This window comes from Anomaloglossus baeobatrachus, chromosome 4 (assembly GCF_048569485.1).
Source record: "Anomaloglossus baeobatrachus isolate aAnoBae1 chromosome 4, aAnoBae1.hap1, whole genome shotgun sequence".
Taxonomy (NCBI): Eukaryota; Metazoa; Chordata; class Amphibia; order Anura; family Aromobatidae; genus Anomaloglossus; species Anomaloglossus baeobatrachus.
This window is the reverse complement of record NC_134356.1, coordinates 17,119,791-17,138,438: the sequence shown is the minus strand read 5'-3', so window position 1 is coordinate 17,138,438 and position 18,648 is coordinate 17,119,791. Positions and strand designations below refer to the sequence as shown.

The following is an 18,648-nucleotide window of genomic DNA, read 5'->3' as shown; positions in this document are numbered from 1 at the left end:
TTGTGTAAAAAAAATAAATAAGACAAATTGGCATAGGGTCCCCCATGTTATAATACCCAGCACAGATAAAGCATACAGCTAAAGGTTGCAGCCCCCAGCTGTGTGCTTATCTTGGCTGTGTATCAAAATAAAAAATAAGCCGCATGCTACGTCTTTCTTAATTATTTACATAAATAATGTAATATTACAGAGTGCGGTTTCCCCTAATTTTGATACGCAGCCATGATAAAGCCAACAGCTGGGGGCTGGAATTCTCAGGCTGGGGAGGACCCATGGTTATTGAGCACCCCCAGCCTAAAAATAGCAGCCTGCAGCTGCCCAGGATTGTTGCATTTATTAGATGTGACAATCCCGGAACTTTACCATCCTCATACCAATTGCCCTGTTGGGGTGGCAATCAGGATAACAAGAGGTTAATGACAGCTCACAGCTGCCACTAAGCCCTAGATTAGTAAAGGGGGGTGCCTATGAGAAGTCCCCAATTACTAATCTATAAGTGAAAAGAAAAAAAAAAAAAACCCTGAAAAAATCCTTCATCTAATATATAAAGCTCAGTGTATGTGTGTATGTACGCATGATGTGTGTGTATGTCCGCTAAAGGAATCCACACCGTCGCATTTACAATCACGAAATTTTGCACAGACACTCAATATGACTCAGGGAACATCATAGACTATGTTTTGATGGAAAAATTTAACTCCACGCTTTATAGTTACTCTCCAAAAAACCTGCCTCCATTAAATTCAATGGAGCTGCGAGCTATTAGGTTATTAATAGGAGCTGTGAGTGGTTGCTATAGGAAGAAAATAAACTGTTAGTATAAGAAGCTTATGTGTGAGGTAATAAGATGTCGGTGGTGAGACAGATAGAGAGAGACAGAGACAGACAGACATAGGCACAGACAGAGTAAGAGGCAGACAGGGAAAGAGACAGATGGGGAAAGAGACTGACAAACACAGAGACAGACACAGAGATAGAGAGACAGACAGAGACTGATGCAGAGAGATAGACAGACAGACATGGATATAGAAAGACACACTGACAGACTTTGATAGAGACAGACACACAGACAGACACGGAAAGAGACAGACAGGGAGAGAGACAGGGAGAGAGACAGGGAGAGAGACAGGGAGAGAGACAGGGAGAGAGACAGGGAGAGAGACAGGGAGAGAGACAGGGAGAGAGACAGGGAGAGAGACAAGGAGAGAGACAAGGAGAGAGACAGAGAGAGAGACAGAGAGAGAGACAGAGAGAGAGACAGCCAGAGACAGGGACAGACAAACAGAGACAGGGAGAGATCGCCAGAGACAGGGAGAGACAAACAGAGACTGGGAGAGACAAACAGAGACTGGGAGAAACAGACAGAGACTGGGAGAGAGGCAGAGAGACAGTTACTATCCCGGGCAACGCCGGATACTACAGGTAATTTGAAATAAAATACAAAAAAACCATCACCATCTTTCTCCCCTTTATTAACTCCCAAGCGGTAGAGGAAGCAGGTTTAAAATACCGCGCCAAACCACAGAAAATCCGGATGTTGTTAGTGAATCCCTTTTTCTTTATTTTTTACACAGGTCTACGCATTTCGAGGACATATCCGTCCCCGTCCTCTGGACAATGTACAGAGAAAAACTATCATGATAGTTTTTCTCTGTACATTGTCCAGAGGACGGGGATGGATATGTTCTCGAAATGCGTAGACCTGTGTAAAAAATAAAGAAAAAGGGATTCACTAACAACATCCGGATTTTCTGTGGTTTGGCGCGGTATTTTAAACCTGCTTCCTCCTCTACCGCTTGGATTATCTCTACACTGTGGGACCGCTGCCTTTCACGTTCACTACGTGCCTTCATAGCGGTTTGACTTGCACAACCCCCCAGGTGAGTGTTCCAACCTACACTTATCCCCACGTGTCATACCGGGTAAGACCCTATTTGCGCCTTATTTTCTCCACAGCTCTTCTCACCATTTATATCTTTATTAACTCCCCAAACACCCAGTTCTTACATAATCCACAGAAGGTCCCATGATGACTCTGATGGTCCTCCACCTGTGATTGCAGGTGACCTCATTAAACTCAGTGACCTCAACTTAAGTGAGGTCACTTAGTTCACAGTCCTGCAAATTTGGACCTGTCGTTCCCGGGTACCTGCTGGTCTGCCATCTCTAATTCTAAGTGATTATTAGTGTTTTGGGCAATTAATCCCTGTCCCTGGTAAAATTGGAGAATTTCTGACAATAATATTGCTCCTATGTACAAGAATATAACTACTATAATACTGCCCCCTATGTACAAGAATATAACTACTATAATACTGCTCCTATATACAAGAATATAACTACTATAATACTGCCCCTATGTACAAGAATATAACTACTGTAATACTGCCCCTATGTACAAGAATATAACTACTATAATACTGCCCCTATGTACAAGAATATAACTACTATAATACTGCTCCTTATGTACAGGAATATAACTACTATAATACTGCCTCTATGTACAAGATTATAACTACTATAATACTGCCCCTATGTACAAGAATATAACTATTATAATACTGCTCCCTATGTACAGGAATATAACTACTATAATACTGCCCCTATATACAAGAATATAACTACTATAATACTGCTCCCTATATACAAGAATATAACTACTATAATACTGCCCCTATGTACAAGAATATAACTACTATAATACTGCTCCTTATGTACAAGAATATAACTACTATAATACTGCCTCTATGTACAAGAATATAACTACTATAATACTGCCCCTATGTACAAGAATATAACTACTATAATACTGCTCCTTATGTACAAGAATATAACTACTATAATACTGCCTCTATGTACAAGAATATAACTACTATAATACTGCCCCTATATACAAGAATATAACTACTATAATACTGCCCCCTATGTACAAGAATATAACTACTATAATACTGCCCCCTATATACAAGAATATAACTACTATAATACTGCCCCTATGTACAAGAATATAACTACTATAATACTGCCCTTGTCCATCTTGCGGAAGGCATATGCATTTTTTTTCCTCTGTTCAGTGGCTACTTCTTTACTTGCTGATGAATTATTGATACAGGAGAATCAGGCTGCGCTGGTAACAGATTATTTTGGGATCTTTGGTCCCTAGATACTCCGCACTCACTGACAATAATGCCTTATCGTTCACACCTCCCATCCAGTCCATATGAAACCAGAACTGGAAAAATTTCCACTTGCCTTCATCTCCGTCGTCTCCAAACGGGTAAAACAGCGCCACCGCAAGGTTGATGAACACCGCCAGGTTGAAGGAGATGCTGCCCCATAGCGAGATATGGCGGGAGAACCAGAACAGAGCAGGGTTGTCTGTGAAGACACGGAGGAGAAATGCGAGAGGTAAAGATTTGCTGCTAAAAACCACAAGACTCCTTTGGAGATCTAGTGGAGTCCGGGCCTTAAAGAGTGAAAGAGGAGGAGTCACAAAATATCCATCAGAGAGGAGGAGCCATATAGTATTAGTCAAAGAGGAGGAGCCATATAGTATTAGTCACAGAAGAGGAGGCGTATAGTATTACTCAGAGAGGAGGAGCCAAATAGTATTAATCAGAGAGGAGGAGCCACACAATATTCATCAGAGAGCAGGAGCTATATAGTATTAGTCAGAGAGGAGGAGCCATATAGTATTAGTCAGAGAGGATGAGCAAAATAGTATTGGTCAGAGCTAAGGCACTAAATATTCGTGAGAAAGGAGGCGCCACATAGTATTAGTTAAAGAGGTGGAGTCACATAGTACTGGTCAGAGAAGAGGAGGCAAATAGTATTGGGCGGTGGATCCACAAAATATTAGTCACAAAGGAGGGGCTACTAAATATTAGTCAGAGAGCAAGAGCCACAGAATAGTCAGAGAGGAGGCGTCAGACAGTATTACTCAGAGAGAAGGCACTATGCTATAATAGTCAATGAGGAGGAGCTACAGTCTGGTGGTTTTAATGTTCTGGCTGTATGCCGCCACGTATTGCAGCTTTTTCTCTTTTTACTGTAGAGAAGAAGTGTTGTTTTTTGCTGGAACACCTGCACTCACTAATTCATTCATCCGCAGGCTGGTCAGGGACGAGCTTAATGACGGATCTGCCGCTGATCTCCGGGTAATAAGCGGTTGCTGTGCAAACACAAAGTCCCATTTAAATATAAACGTTTAATTTAGGGACGTGCGTCGGAGGAGGGAGCGGAGAGCGCGGCAGCAACGCCTGGAGGGCAGCGAGACGCTCGCTTACACGACTATCGCTCCTTCTACACTGATCCAGAGCCGACACCATGAAACTGACATAGAGGGCGCCACCTCAAGGCATAGGTCACATCTGGTATTGCAGCTGCACTCCATTGTAGTAAATAGGGCCGAGCTGCAATTCCACACAACACCTTTGGACAAGGGTTATCCAGATACACTGCCTGATAATCCAGAAAAGCCACGAGCAGCACATGCCGGATTAATGGAAGTTTGGACATTGGGTTAAAATGTTCCAATTCTCTCTATTTAGGGTTAATGGTGCGAGGAGTGAGAAAAGACACAGACGCAATGTTTTTTTGTTAACGAGGTTTTAATTATTTATCCGGTCCGTGCGTCTGTGCCCGGCGGCGGGGGATGGGGGGACGCAGTGTACGGCCGCGCAGCTCCCGGCCGGGGCCATGATGAAGTGCGGCACGTTCCTGGAGAGGACGCCAGAGAGATCTGATTAACTAATGAAATATTAAACGGTACAATGTGTACGGAGCGCGGCGTACACACCGAATACCAAGTGTAAATTACCGCCGCCACCTCCATCTGCGCCGCCGCCCTCCGCAGGGAGACAACATGGCGGATTGTGGGGAGATTTACAGCCCTCGGCTTAAGCCCTTTAAATAATTTACGCTCAAAAAAGCCGGGGATAGTGATGGGGAGAGCTATACCGTGGAGGAAGGGGTTAAACGCACCTGCACTACAACTCTCAGCATGGCCTGAGGACTTACATAGAGCATTGGTCACTATCATCTGCTGGAGAACATCAACTCCCAGACCACTGGGTAGCCCCAGAAACCCTGGTCCATGGCCTCGACTCTCAAACTACAACTCCCAGCATGCACTGAGCTCACAACTATGTGCTGAGGGCAGGCGAGGCATGCTGGGAGTTGTAGTTTTGCAGCAGGCAGAGGGGTCCGGGTTGAACACTACTCACTCCTGATCTTCTTCTGCCACTTCATCTCGTTGTACAGATCCTCCGTCTGCTGGAAGAAGTCGTTCACCTTGCTGCCCTGCTCATCCCGCTCCGTGGTGTTGAACACCCGCCACATGGACTCCCGGGTCAGATACTCGCAGATGTTTGGCACGGGGAAGACGATCTGCTCCATGGTGCGATCATGGCGGACGATCTAGAAAATGACAAGAGCGATTAACGGGAAAGTGGGGGTAAAGCAAGACAACAAAAGCTGCTCCACCTGCGCTCCAAACTCACCCGGACATCCACCACCGGCTGATAGCACCCGCGTACAACGAGCGAAGCGGAGAAAAGTGGGGGTAAAGCGAGACAACAAAGCCTGCTCCACCTGCGCTCCAAACTCACCCGGACATGGCCATCCACCACCGGCTGATAGCACCCGCGTACAACAAGCGCGGCGGAGAGATAACATCTAACCCATAGATGGAATTATTGAAAAAAGTGTGAAAAATTAAGAACGTATCGAATGCGAAAAAATTCCACAAATACGGTATTAATGAAAAAAAAAAAATACCACAAATGAAAAAAAATGTGAAAAATGACCACAAATGGGGTAATAGCAAAAAATAAAATGAATGAAAAAATTCCACAAATATGGCATATTTAAAAAAAAAATTAAAAATTATCACAAACGTGGTAATAGCAAAAAAAATAAAATGAAAAGATACCACTAATATGGCATTAACAAAAAATTCCAGCAAATATGACAGTAGAGGAAAAAACATGAAAAATTAGCCAACATATGGTGTTAGGGAAAAAAATAGCACAAATGAAAAGGTCAAATAAGGCATTAAAAATTACAACTATGGCGTCAGTAAAAAAAAATTGAAAAATATGCTCAAATAGGATATTCATGGAAAAAAAAGAGAAAACAAAAAAATTCCACAATTGCAAGATTCATGAAAAAGACAGGAATACCACAAATATGTAAATAATTATGTAATAATGTAATAAAAAAATGTGAAAAATTATCAAATAGAAAATTAAAAAAACATGAAAAATGACCACATTTGGAGCATAACTGAATTAGTCTGAAAAATTGTCACAAATATGGTAATAGCAAAAAACTGGGAAAAATTCACACAGATATAACCAGAAAAAAAACAAACATGAAAAAGTACACACTTTTATTAGTGAAAAATTGCCGCAAATGTTGGGTCAAATATAAGCCATTGGTGAGGACTTTTAAGAGAACCCGAAAATGTAACATTAGTGAAAAATCTAAAAAATTACTATATAATATAGAGGCAATAGTAAAAAAAAAAATTATATATATATATATATATATATATATATATATATATATTATTATTATTATTATTTATTATTATAGCGCCATTTATTCCATGGCGCTTTACAAGTGAAAGAGGGTATACGTACAACAATCATTAACAGTACAAGACAGACTGGTATAGGAGGAGAGAGGACCCTGCCCGCGAGGGCTCACAGTCTACAGGGAATGGGTGATGGTACAATAGGTGAGGACAGAGCTGGTTGCGCAGTGGTCTACTGGGCTGAGGGCTATTGTAGGTTGTAGGCTTGTTGGAAGAGGTGGGTCTTGAGGTTCCTCTTGAAGCTTTCCACGGTAGTGGAGAGTCTGATGTGCTGAGGTAGAGCGTTCCAGAGTATGGGGGATGCACGGGAGAAATCTTGTACACGATTGTGGGAAGAGGAAATAAGAGAGGAGCAGAGAAGGAGATCTTGTGAGGATCTAAGGTTGCGTGCAGGTAGGTACTGGGAGACTAGGTCACAGATGTAGGGAGGAGACAGGTTGTGCATGGCTTTGTATGTCATGGTTAATGTTTTGAACTGGAGTCGTTGGGCGATGGGAAGCCAGTGAAGGGATTGGCAGAGTGGCAAGGCTGGGGAGTAGCGAGGGGAGAGGTGGATTAAGCGGGCTGCAGAGTTTAGGATAGATTGGAGGGGTGCAAGAGTGTTGGAAGGGAGGCCAGAGAGCAGGAGGTTGCAGTAGTCGAGGCGGGAGATGATGAGGGCATGCACTAATGTTTTTGAAGATTCTTGGTTAAGAAAAGCACGGATCCGGGAGATATTTTTGAGTTGTAATCGGCATGAGTTGAAGAGGGCTTGGATGTGTGGCTTGAAGGATAGAGCAGAGTCGAGGGTTACTCCAAGGCAACGAGCTTGTGAGACTGGGGTGAGTGAGCAACCATCAAGTTTGATGGAAAGGCTTGTTGGAGGAGGTGAGTGAGGAGGAGGAAAGACAATAAACTCTGTTTTGTCCATGTTAAGTTTTAGGAATCGTGCAGAGAAGAAGGATGAAATAGCAGACAAACATTGTGGTATTTTGGTTAGTAGAGAGGTAATGTCAGGTCCAGAGAGGTAGATCTGTGTGTCATCGGCATAGAGATGATACTGGAAGCCGTGGGACTCTATGAGCTGTCCCAAGCCGAAGGTATAGATGGAGAACAGCAGGGGTCCAAGAACTGAGCCTTGAGGGACACCGACAGATAGGGGGCGAGCTGAGGAAGTGGTGTGAGAATGGGAGACGCTGAAAGTTCGGTCGGTTAGGTATGAGGAGATCCAAGATAGGGCCAAGTCTGTGATGCCCAGAGATGAGAGAATCTGTAGTAGGAGGGAATGGTCTACTGTGTCGAAGGCAGAGGACAGGTCCAGGAGGAGGAGGATAGAGTAGTGTCGCTTGGCTTTGGCGGTTAGTAGATCATTGGTGACTTTGGTTAGGGCAGTTTCGGTAGAATGATGTGGTCGGAAGCCAGATTGAAGCCGGTCAAAGAGGGAGCAGGAGGAGAGGTATGAGGACAATTCAAGATGGACATGCTGTTCCAGTAGTTTTGAGGCATAGGGGAGAAGGGATATGGGGCAATAGTTTGACACAGAGGATGGGTCAAGGGAGGGCTTTTTGAGGATGGGTGTAATAGAGGCATGTTTAAAGCATGAAGGGAATACACCACTTGCTAGTGATAGGTTGAAGAGATGGGTTAGGGCTGGGATGAAGACTGTGATGAGATTGGGGATGAGGTGCGATGGGAGCGGGTCCAGTGCACAGGTGGTTAGATGTGATCTTGAGAGTAGAGTGGAGAGATTGTTTTCTGTCATGGTGGAGAAGCTGGATTTGGAGGAAGAGGGCTGAGTAGCTATGATGAGGGGCTGTGGTGATTGTGGGCCAAAGCTTGCTCTGATGTTGTCAATCTTCTGTTTGAAGAAAGAGGCAAAGTCTTCAGCTGAGATGAGAGGAGAGGGAGGTGGTGCCGGAGGACGGAGGAGAGAATTGAAAGTGTTGAATAGCTGTTTAGGGTTGTGAGAGAAAGAAGATATGAGGGATGAGAAGTAGGTTTGTTTTGCAGCAGTGAGTGTGGACTTGAAAGTGGTGAGGGACTCTTTATATGCAATGAAGTGCTCAGTGGAATGAGACCTCTTCCATCTGCGCTCAGCAATTCTGGAAGCCCGTCTAAGTTCTTTAGTCTGCCTTGTGTGCCAGGGTTGCCTGTTGATTGTGCGGGTTTTGGTGTGTGTGAGGGGGGCAGCTGATTCGAGAGCTGCAGAGATTGTAGTGTTGTATAAAGTTGCAGCGGCATCTGCATCATGTAGAAATGCAATGTCTGTGAGGGGGAGAAGGGACTGAGAAAGGGCGTGTAAATCAATGTGTTTGATATTTCTGCGAGGGTATGAAAATTTGTGGAGGGGGGGTTGCATACTTGGAGAAGAGAGGGAAGAGAATGTGAGTAGGTTGTGGTCAGACAGGGGGAGAGGTGAGTTAGAGAGGTTAGATAGGGAACAGAGGTGAGTGAAGATGAGGTCCAGCGTGTGGCCATCTTTGTGAGTAGCTGCAGAAGACCATTGGGTGAGGCTGAAGGAGGAAGTGAGTGTTAGAAGTTTAGAGACAGATGAGTGGGAAGTGTCAATGGGGATGTTAAAGTCACCCATGATGATGGTGGGGATGTCGGTGGAAAGGAAGTGTAGTAGCCAGGTGGTGAAATGGTCAAAAAAGGCAGTGGCTGGCCCTGGAGGGCGGTAAATGACAGCCAGTTGAAGGTTGGAGGGGGCGTAGATGCGTACGGAGTGCACCTCAAAAGAGGGAAGCGTGACAGAGGGTGGTAGAGGAATTGGTGTAAAGGAGCATTGGTCGGACAGGAGCAAACCAACTCATCCACCATGCTTGTTACTAGGGCGGGGGGTGTGAGAGAGTTGGAGACCACCATAAGAAAGTGCAGCAGGAGAAGCTGTGTCAGAGGGGGTGAGCCAGGTTTCTGGGATGCCGAGGAAGGAGAGTTTATTAGTGATGAACAGATCATGAATGTAGGATAGTTTGTTGCAGACAGAGCGAGCGTTCCATAGAGCTCCTGTTAGTGGGACTGGGGGAGCGGGGGCTGGGTGAATGGGTATGAGGTTTGCGAGGTTGCGGAGATTTGTGTTAGGTTGTTGAAGAGGGTTTGAAGTGACAATAGGGATGTGGTGAGGAGGACCAGGATTTGGAGCAATATCCCCAGCAGTGAGGAGAAGCAGTGAGAGTGTTAGTAAGTGGGAGCAGGAGAGGCCATGAGATGGACGTGTGTGTCTGGAGACACTGGGTGAAATGTGGAGGAAAATATCTGAGGGGAAGGTGAGATGGGTGGGGAGGATGGAGGGAGAGATGAATAGTTCATTACTGGCTTTAGGGATCAGAGGGGGCAGTAAAAAGTGAAGTATTATAGGGGTGAGAGTGAATAGAAACACAAACATTGTTTACAGTGACTATGTATGTGGTTACCTTCCGGTCACTTCCGGCCCAATTCTGGCCTAATTCAATGCATCATACTTATATGGTGCATACTTGTCATGGGGCAGACAAAAAGTCTTGTGCAGACTTTTATTTGCCCCACTATATACACATACAAGTGCACTCAGCTGTGAAGGGGTGGGTTGCAAGACTAACCCCTTGATCACTCAATCAAAGAAAAAAAACAAAACAAAAGAAGATGCTGCTTAACATAGGCAAAATAAACAAAGGTCATAAAAGGGGGGTGCTAAACAGGGGGGGAAAGATCACAGTGAGATGCTGGAGGATGTCAGGAAGATATTGAAGCAAAGAAAGAACAGGTCAGATATAGTGCAAAAGTAGAGTGCATGAATTGACATACCAGGTATTAGCACACACAGCAGAGCAAAGTGGAGTGAAGATCAGTTCATGGGAAAGTAGAGTGCATGAATTGACATACCAGGTATTAGCACACACAGCAGAGCATATATATACATATATATCGGTATATATACATACATATATATATATATATATATATATATATATATATATATATATAATTATACTACAAATGGCCTAAAATATGGTGTTAGTGAAAAAAAACCCATGAAAAATTGCATGTAATATGTGATCAAATATGGAATTAATGAGAAATTAATGTAAATATCGCATTTAGCAGGGAAAAAAAAACTTTTAGATACTATAGTCATGGCATTCATCATAAAAAAATATGAAAAAGAATAATGTGCCAAATATGGGATTAATGAAAAATGAAAAAATTCCCTCAAATATGGTATTCATGAGGAAAAACATGAAAAATTCTGTCATTTGTGAAAAATGACAAAAAGTAAATAAAATGCAGCTAAACACGGAATTCTTAAAAAAAAGCAACACATTAGCCTTGAATATAGATATATGTGGCATCAGTGACGAAAAAGTAAAAAATGATCCCAAAATGGAACGTTTAGGATGACTCTTGCAGTATTGCACACGGGAGACGCGGTTTTACTTTATTTCAGCATTGAAGTGAATAGGTAAAGGTAAGGCGTATAGGCGCGTGGGGGGGGGGTTGCTCAGCTTTACACCTGTCTGCTCCCTCGCACCGCACACCCTTTACCTCGATCTGAGCCGTGTGGTTGGCGTAGTATTTCAAAGCTTCGTCGCCCTCCTCCGGATCATTTCCCGGCCTCAGCATCTGCTGCAGGGTCTTGTAGTGGCGAGCCAGCTGAGAACACAAAATATCCTCGTCAGTCACACAAGTCCTCTCCACCGCCTGGGAATATACTGCTCGTGTCACGTTCTCTCCACTCTCAAGAACACATCTTGCTGTCAATGAATAAACACTATTGACCATTGTAAAAAATAAAAGAGCTCTGATAATGAGTTCTGCAGCTGCTCTATATGGAAAAACAGTATGGTTGTGGCGTCCATTTACATGACAGAATTTACCTGTAGACACTATTATGGGAGATCCTTAGTGTAGCCAACACCACTGAAGTCAATGGGAGACGTACCACATAAATATCTATATATATAATTGCCTTATTCTGTCTGTCTGTCTGTCTGTCTGTCTTGCTCCAAAATTGTGTCCTTACGGTGACACAAAGCTGATTGGCCGCTGAGCTCGCCATGGCCCAGCCCCCCCACACGGATTGGCCGCTCGCCCCGGCACCCTGCAGGCATTGGCAACTCGGCCACGCCACGCCCCGCCCCCCTCACGCAATGCACGCTAGCTCTGGCCCTGCCCCCCCACGTATTCCCCGAACCGACACGGTCACGGAGCCACGACTACCAGGTGAGTACTGTACCCCTGGGAGCCCACATCAGCGTACGCCGCCAAACCAGCCGACACATACCCTCGCATTGCTGGGGCTGGCCGGCGTATGCTGGTGTGGGCTCCCGTGCGAGCGGGGGACGAGATACGCTGGTAACCATGGTAGCATAGTTACCAGCGCATCAAGGTCCTGCAGCGGCGGAAAATACACACACGCACACACATAACAACACACACACACACATACACACACACACATCAGATCACACTCACTCTCACACACACCTCACACACACATCACATCGCATCCACACATCAAGGTCCTGCAGCGGCGGAACATACACACACGCACACACATAACAGCACACACACACACACACACACATCAGATCACACTCACTCTCACACACACATCACACACACATCACATCGCATCCACATACTCACAACATCCTGGGATATCGCTTGCTTCTCGGCGGCGATACTGTGCTGTGAGCTTCCAGGACCTGCCGGAGGATCACATGGCCAGAAGCATGTGGTATCTCCGGATGTTGTGAGTGTGAGCGCGTATGTGCGATATCGTCAATGTGTGTGTGTGAGTGTATGCGATCGGGTGTGTGTGAGTGTATGCGATCGGGTGTGTGTGTGTATGCGATCGGGTGTGTGTGAGTGTATGCGATCGGATCTGTGAGTGTCGGCAGAGGAGCACGGCATGCTGGAGGAGGCTGGGAGGAGAGAGGCTGATCCTGGGGAAGGCTGGGATGGGGAGGCTGAGAGAACAGAGGCTGATGCTGGGGAAGGCTGAGGCTGGGGTAGGCTGGGAGGAGAGAGGCTGATGCTGGGGACGAAAAGGCTGATGCTGGGGACGAAAACGCTGATGCTGGGAGGAGAGAGGCTGATGCTGGGGGAGGCTGAGGCTGCGGTAGGCTGGGAGGAGAGAGGCTGATGCTGGGAGGAGAGAGGCTGATGATGGGGGAGGCTGATGCTGGGGGAGGCTGAGGCTGGGGTAGGCTGGGAGGAGAGAGGCTGATGCTGGGGACAGAAAAGGCTGATGCTGGGAGGAGAGAGGCTGATGCTGGGGACCGAAAAGGCTGATGCTGGGAGGAGAGAGGCTGATGCTGGGGACAGAAAAGGCTGATGCTGGGATGAGAGAGGCTGATGCTGGGGACAGAGAGGCTGATGCTGGGATGAGAGAGGCTGATGCTGGGGACAGAGAGGCTGATGCTGGGAGGAGAGAGGCTGATGCCGAGGGCAGAGAGGCTGATGCTGCGGGTAGAGAGGCTGATGCTGGTGCAGCATGGGGGATGGAGCACGATGGGGGGTGCGCAGCATGGGGGATGGAGCACGTTTGGGAGTGCGCAACATGGCGGATGGAGCACGTTTGGGAGTGCGCAGCATAGCAGAAGGAGCACGTTTGGGAGTGCGCAGCATGGCGGATGGAGCACGTTGGGGAGTGCACAGCATGGGGGATGCAGCATGATGGGGAGTGCGGAGTATGGCGGATGGAGCACGTTTGGGAGTGCGCAGCATGGCGGATGGACCACGTTTGGGAGTGCGCAGCATGGGGGATGGAGCACGTTGGGGAGTGCGCAGCATGGGGGATGTAGCACGATGGGGAGTGCGGAGTATGGCGGATGGAGCTAGTTTGGGAGTGCGCAGCATGGCAGATGGACCACGTTTGGGAGTGCGCAGCATGGCAGATGGACCACGTTTGGGAGTGTGCAGCATGGCGGATGGAGCACGTTTGGGAGTGCGCAGCATGGTGGATGGAGCACGTTTGGGAGTGCGCAGCATGGCGGATGGAGCACGTTGGGGAGTGCGCAGCATGGGGGATGTAGCACGATGGGGAGTGCGGAGTATGGCGGATGGAGCACGTTTGGGAGTGCGCAGCATGGCGGATGGACCACGTTTGGGAGTGCGCAGCATGGCGGATGGAGCACGTTTGGGAGTGCGCAGCATGGCGGATGGAGCACGTTTGGGAGTGCGCAGCATGGCGGATGGAGCACGTTGGGGAGTGCGCAGCATGGGGGATGGAGTACGTTTGGGAGTGCGCAGCATGGTGGATGGAGCACGTTTGGGAGTGCGGAGTATGGCGGATGGAGCACGTTTGGGAGTGCGCAGCATAGCGGATGGAGTACGTTTGGGAGTGCGCAGCATGGTGGATGGAGCACGTTTGGGAGTGTGCAGCATGGGAGATGGAGCACGATGGGGGGTGCGCAGCATAGGGGATGGAGCACGATGGGGGGTGCGCAGCATAGGGGATGGAGCACAATGGGGAGTGCGCTGCATGGGGGATGGAGCACGATGGGGGGTGCGCTGCATGGGGGATGGAGCACGATGGGAAGTGCACATCTCCCCCCAACACACACACACACACACACACGCGCGCGCACACTGCACAACACACCACACACACACACTGGGAACCACAAACAACTGCCCTACACAGACACCCACACACACAGACAACGCTGCACACACACAACACCCAACACACAAACACCGCGGCACACACAAATATACGCACATACCGCACAACACACATTGCACAAAACATACCTCCCCCAAAACACACCACACACACACAAACCGCGCAACACACACACACACAACGCGACAGACACACAACGCTCCACAAACAACGCAACACACATACAACACCGCTCTCACCCCCCGTCACACCCAGACAACACCCAGAACATGTACAGCGCCCTACACAAACACTTGGTAACTACACACAACAACATCTATATATATATAACAAAAAACATACATGAACTACACAATATGTAAATTCTAGAATACCCGATGCGTAGAATCGGGCCACCTTCTAGTGTTTATATAATTAGCTACCTCCGGTAGTGGCTGTACAAATCTGTATGTAGTGAGCTCCCTCTAGTGGTGGCTGTATAATCTGTATGTAGTGAGCTCCCTCTAGTGGTGGCTGTATAATCTGTATGTAGTGAGCTCCCTCTAGTGGTGGCTGTATAAATCTGTATGTAGTGAGCTCCTCTAGTGGTGACTGTATAATCTGTATGTAGTGAGCTCCCTCTAGTGGTGGCTGTATAAATCTGTATGTAGTGAGCTCCCTCTAGTGGTGACTGTATAAATCTGTATGTAGTGAGCTCCCTCTAGTTGTGGCTGTATAAATCTGTATATAGTGAGCTCCCTCTAGTGGTGGCTGTATAAATCTGTATGTAGTGAGCTCCCTCTAGTGGTGGCTGTATAATCTGGATGTAGTGAGCTCCCTCTAGTGGTGGCTGTATAATCTGGATGTAGTGACCTCCCTCTAGTGGTGGCTGTATAATCTGTATGTAGTGAGCTCTCTCTAGTGGTGGCTGTATAATCTGTATGTAGTGAGCTCCCTCTAGTGGTGGCTGTATAATCTGTATGTAGTGAGCTCCCTCTAGTGGTGGCTGTGTAATCTGGATGTAGTGAGCTCCCTCTAGTGGTGGCTGTGTAATCTGGATGTAGTGAGCCCCCTCTAGTGGTGGCTGTACAAATCTGTATGTAGTGAGCTCCCTCTAGTGGTGACTGTATATATCTGTATGTAGTGAGCTCCCTCTAGTTGTGGCTGTATAAATCTGTATATAGTGAGCTCCCTCTAGTGGTGGCTGTATAAATCTGTATGTAGTGAGCTCCCTCTAGTGGTGGCTGTATAATCTGGATGTAGTGACCTCCCTCTAGTGGTGGCTGTATAATCTGTATGTAGTGAGCTCCCTCTAGTGGTGGCTGTATAATCTGGATGTAGTGACCTCCCTCTAGTGGTGGCTGTATAATCTGTATGTAGTGAGCTCTCTCTAGTGGTGGCTGTATAATCTGTATGTAGTGAGCTCCCTCTAGTGGTGGCTGTATAATCTGTATGTAGTGAGCTCCCTCTAGTGGTGGCTGTGTAATCTGGATGTAGTGAGCTCCCTCTAGTGGTGGCTGTGTAATCTGGATGTAGTGAGCCCCCTCTAGTGGTGGCTGTACAAATCTGTATGTAGTGAGCTCCCTCTAGTGGTGGCTGTATAATCTGTATGTAGTGAGCTCCCTCTAGTGGTGACTGTATAAATCTGTATGTAGTGAGCTCCCTCTAGTTGTGGCTGTATAAATCTGTATATAGTGAGCTCCCTCTAGTGGTGGCTGTATAAATCTGTATGTAGTGAGCTCCCTCTAGTGGTGGCTGTATAATCTGGATGTAGTGACCTCCCTCTAGTGGTGGCTGTATAATCTGTATGTAGTGAGCTCCCTCTAGTGGTGGCTGTATAATCTGGATGTAGTGAGCTCCCTCTAGTGGTGGCTGTATAATCTGTATGCAGTGAGCTCCCTCTAGTGATGGCTGTATAATCTGTATGTAGTGAGCTCCCTCTAGTGGTGGCCGTATATATCTGTATGTAGTGAGCTCCCTCTAGTGGTGGCTGTATAATCTGGATGTAGTGACCTCCCTCTAGTGGTGGCTGTATAATCTGTATGTAGTGAGCGCCCTCTAGTGGTGGCTGTATAATCTGTATGTAGTGAGCTCCCTCTAGTGGTGGCCGTATATATCTGTATGTAGTGAGCTCCCTCTAGTGGTGGCTGTATAATCTGGATGTAGTGATCTCCCTCTAGTGGTGGCTGTATAATCTGTATGTAGTGAGCTCTCTCTAGTGGTGGCTGTATAATCTGTATGTAGTGAGCTCCCTCTAGTGGTGACTGTATAATCTGTATGTAGTGAGCTCCCTCTAGTGGTGGCTTTATAATCTGTATGTAGTGAGCTCCCTCTAGTGGTGGCTGTATAATCTGTATGTAGTGAGCTCCCTCTAGTGGTGACTGTATAATCTGTATGTAGTGAGCTCCCCCTAGTGGTGGCTGTGTAATCTGGATGTAGTGAGCTCCCTCTAGTGGTGGCTGTATAAATCTGTATGTAGTGAGCTCCCCCTACTGGTGGCTGTATAATCTGTATGTAGTGAGCTCCCTCTAGTGGTGGCTGTATAATCTGTATGTAGTGAGCTCCCTCTAGTGGTGGCAGTATAATCTGTAGGTAGTGAGCTCCCTCTAGTGGTGGCTGTATAAATCTGTATGTAGTGAGCTCCCTCTAGTGGTGGCTGTATAATCTGTATGTAGTGAGCTCCCTCTAGTGGTGGCTGTATAAATCTGTATGTAGTGAGCTCCCTCTAGTGGTAACTGTATAATCTGTATGTAGTGAGCTCCCTCTAGTGGTGGCTGTATAAATCTGTATGTAGTGAGCTCCCTCTAGTGGTGGCTGTATAAATCTGTATGTAGTGAGCTCCCTCTAGTGGTGGCTGTATAATCTGTATGTAGTGAGCTCCCTCTAGTAGTGACTGTATAATCTGTATGTAGTGCGCTCCCTCTAGTGGTGGCTGTATAAATTTGTATGTAGTGAGCTCCCTCTAGTGGTGGCTGTATAAATCTGTACGTAGTGAGCTCCCTCTAGTGGTGGCTGTATAAATCTGTATGTAGTGAGCTCCCTCTAGTGGTGGCTGTATAATCTGGATGTAGTGACCTCCCTCTAGTGGTGGCTGTATAATCTGTATGTAGTGAGATCCCTCAAGTGGTGGCTGCATAATCTGGATGTAGTGAGCTCCCTCTAGTGGTGGCTGTATAATCTGTATGCAGTGAGCTCCCTCTAGTGATGGCTGTATAATCTGTATGTAGTGAGCTCCCTCTAGTTGTGGCTGTATAATCTGTATGTAGTGAGCTCTCTCTAGTGGTGGCTGTATAATCTGTATGTAGTGAGCTCCCTCTAGTTGTGGCTGTATAATCTGTATGTAGTGAGCTCCCTCTAGTGGTGGCTGTGTAATCTGGATGTAGTGAGCTCCCTCTAGTGGTGGCTGTATAATCTGTAGTGAGCTCCCTCTAGTGGTGGCTGTATAATCTGTATGTAGTGAGCTCCCTCTAGTGGTGACTGTATAATCTGTATGTAGTGAGCTCCCTCTAGTGGTGGCTTTATAATCTGTATGTAGTGAGCTCCCTCTAGTGGTGGCTGTATAATCTGTATGTAGTGAGCTCCCTCTAGTGGTGACTGTATAATCTGTATGTAGTGAGCTCCCCCTAGTGGTGGCTGTGTAATCTGGATGTAGTGAGCTCCCTCTAGTGGTGGCTGTATAAATCTGTATGTAGTGAGCTCCCCCTACTGGTGGCTGTATAATCTGTATGTAGTGAGCTCCCTCTAGTGGTGGCTGTATAATCTGTATGTAGTGAGCTCCCTCTAGTGGTGGCAGTATAATCTGTAGGTAGTGAGCTCCCTCTAGTGGTGGCTGTATAAATCTGTATGTAGTGAGCTCCCTCTAGTGGTGGCTGTATAATCTGTATGTAGTGAGCTCCCTCTAGTGGTGGCTGTATAAATCTGTATGTAGTGAGCTCCCTCTAGTGGTAACTGTATAATCTGTATGTAGTGAGCTCCCTCTAGTGGTGGCTGTATAAATCTGTATGTAGTGAGCTCCCTCTAGTGGTGGCTGTATAAATCTGTATGTAGTGAGCTCCCTCTAGTGGTGGCTGTATAATCTGTATGTAGTGAGCTCCCTCTAGTAGTGACTGTATAATCTGTATGTAGTGCGCTCCCTCTAGTGGTGGCTGTATAAATTTGTATGTAGTGAGCTCCCTCTAGTGGTGGCTGTATAAATCTGTACGTAGTGAGCTCCCTCTAGTGGTGGCTGTATAAATCTGTATGTAGTGAGCTCCCTCTAGTGGTGGCTGTATAAATCTGTATGTAGTGAGCTCCCTCTAGTGGTGGCTGTATAAATCTGTATGTAGTGAGCTCCCTCTAGTGGTGGCTGTATAAATTTGTATGTAGTGAGCTCCCTCTAGTGGTGAATGTATAATCTGTATGTAGTGAGCTCCCTCTAGTGGTGGCTGTATAAATCTGTATGTAGTGAGCTCCCTCTAGTGGTGGATGTATAATCTGTATGTAG

General features: G+C 46.7%; 1 protein-coding gene across 1 annotated transcript in view; it reads right to left on the bottom strand.

The window, feature by feature from the left end:
* The window catches only part of ITPR2 (inositol 1,4,5-trisphosphate receptor type 2), a 227,947-nt gene that overhangs the window by 57,391 nt on the left and 151,908 nt on the right, over positions 1–18,648 (bottom strand). The window contains 3 exon segments of the mRNA XM_075343322.1: positions 3,253–3,378; positions 5,226–5,418; positions 11,099–11,206. Coding sequence (XP_075199437.1) covers positions 3,253–3,378; positions 5,226–5,418; positions 11,099–11,206 — 427 coding nt within the window.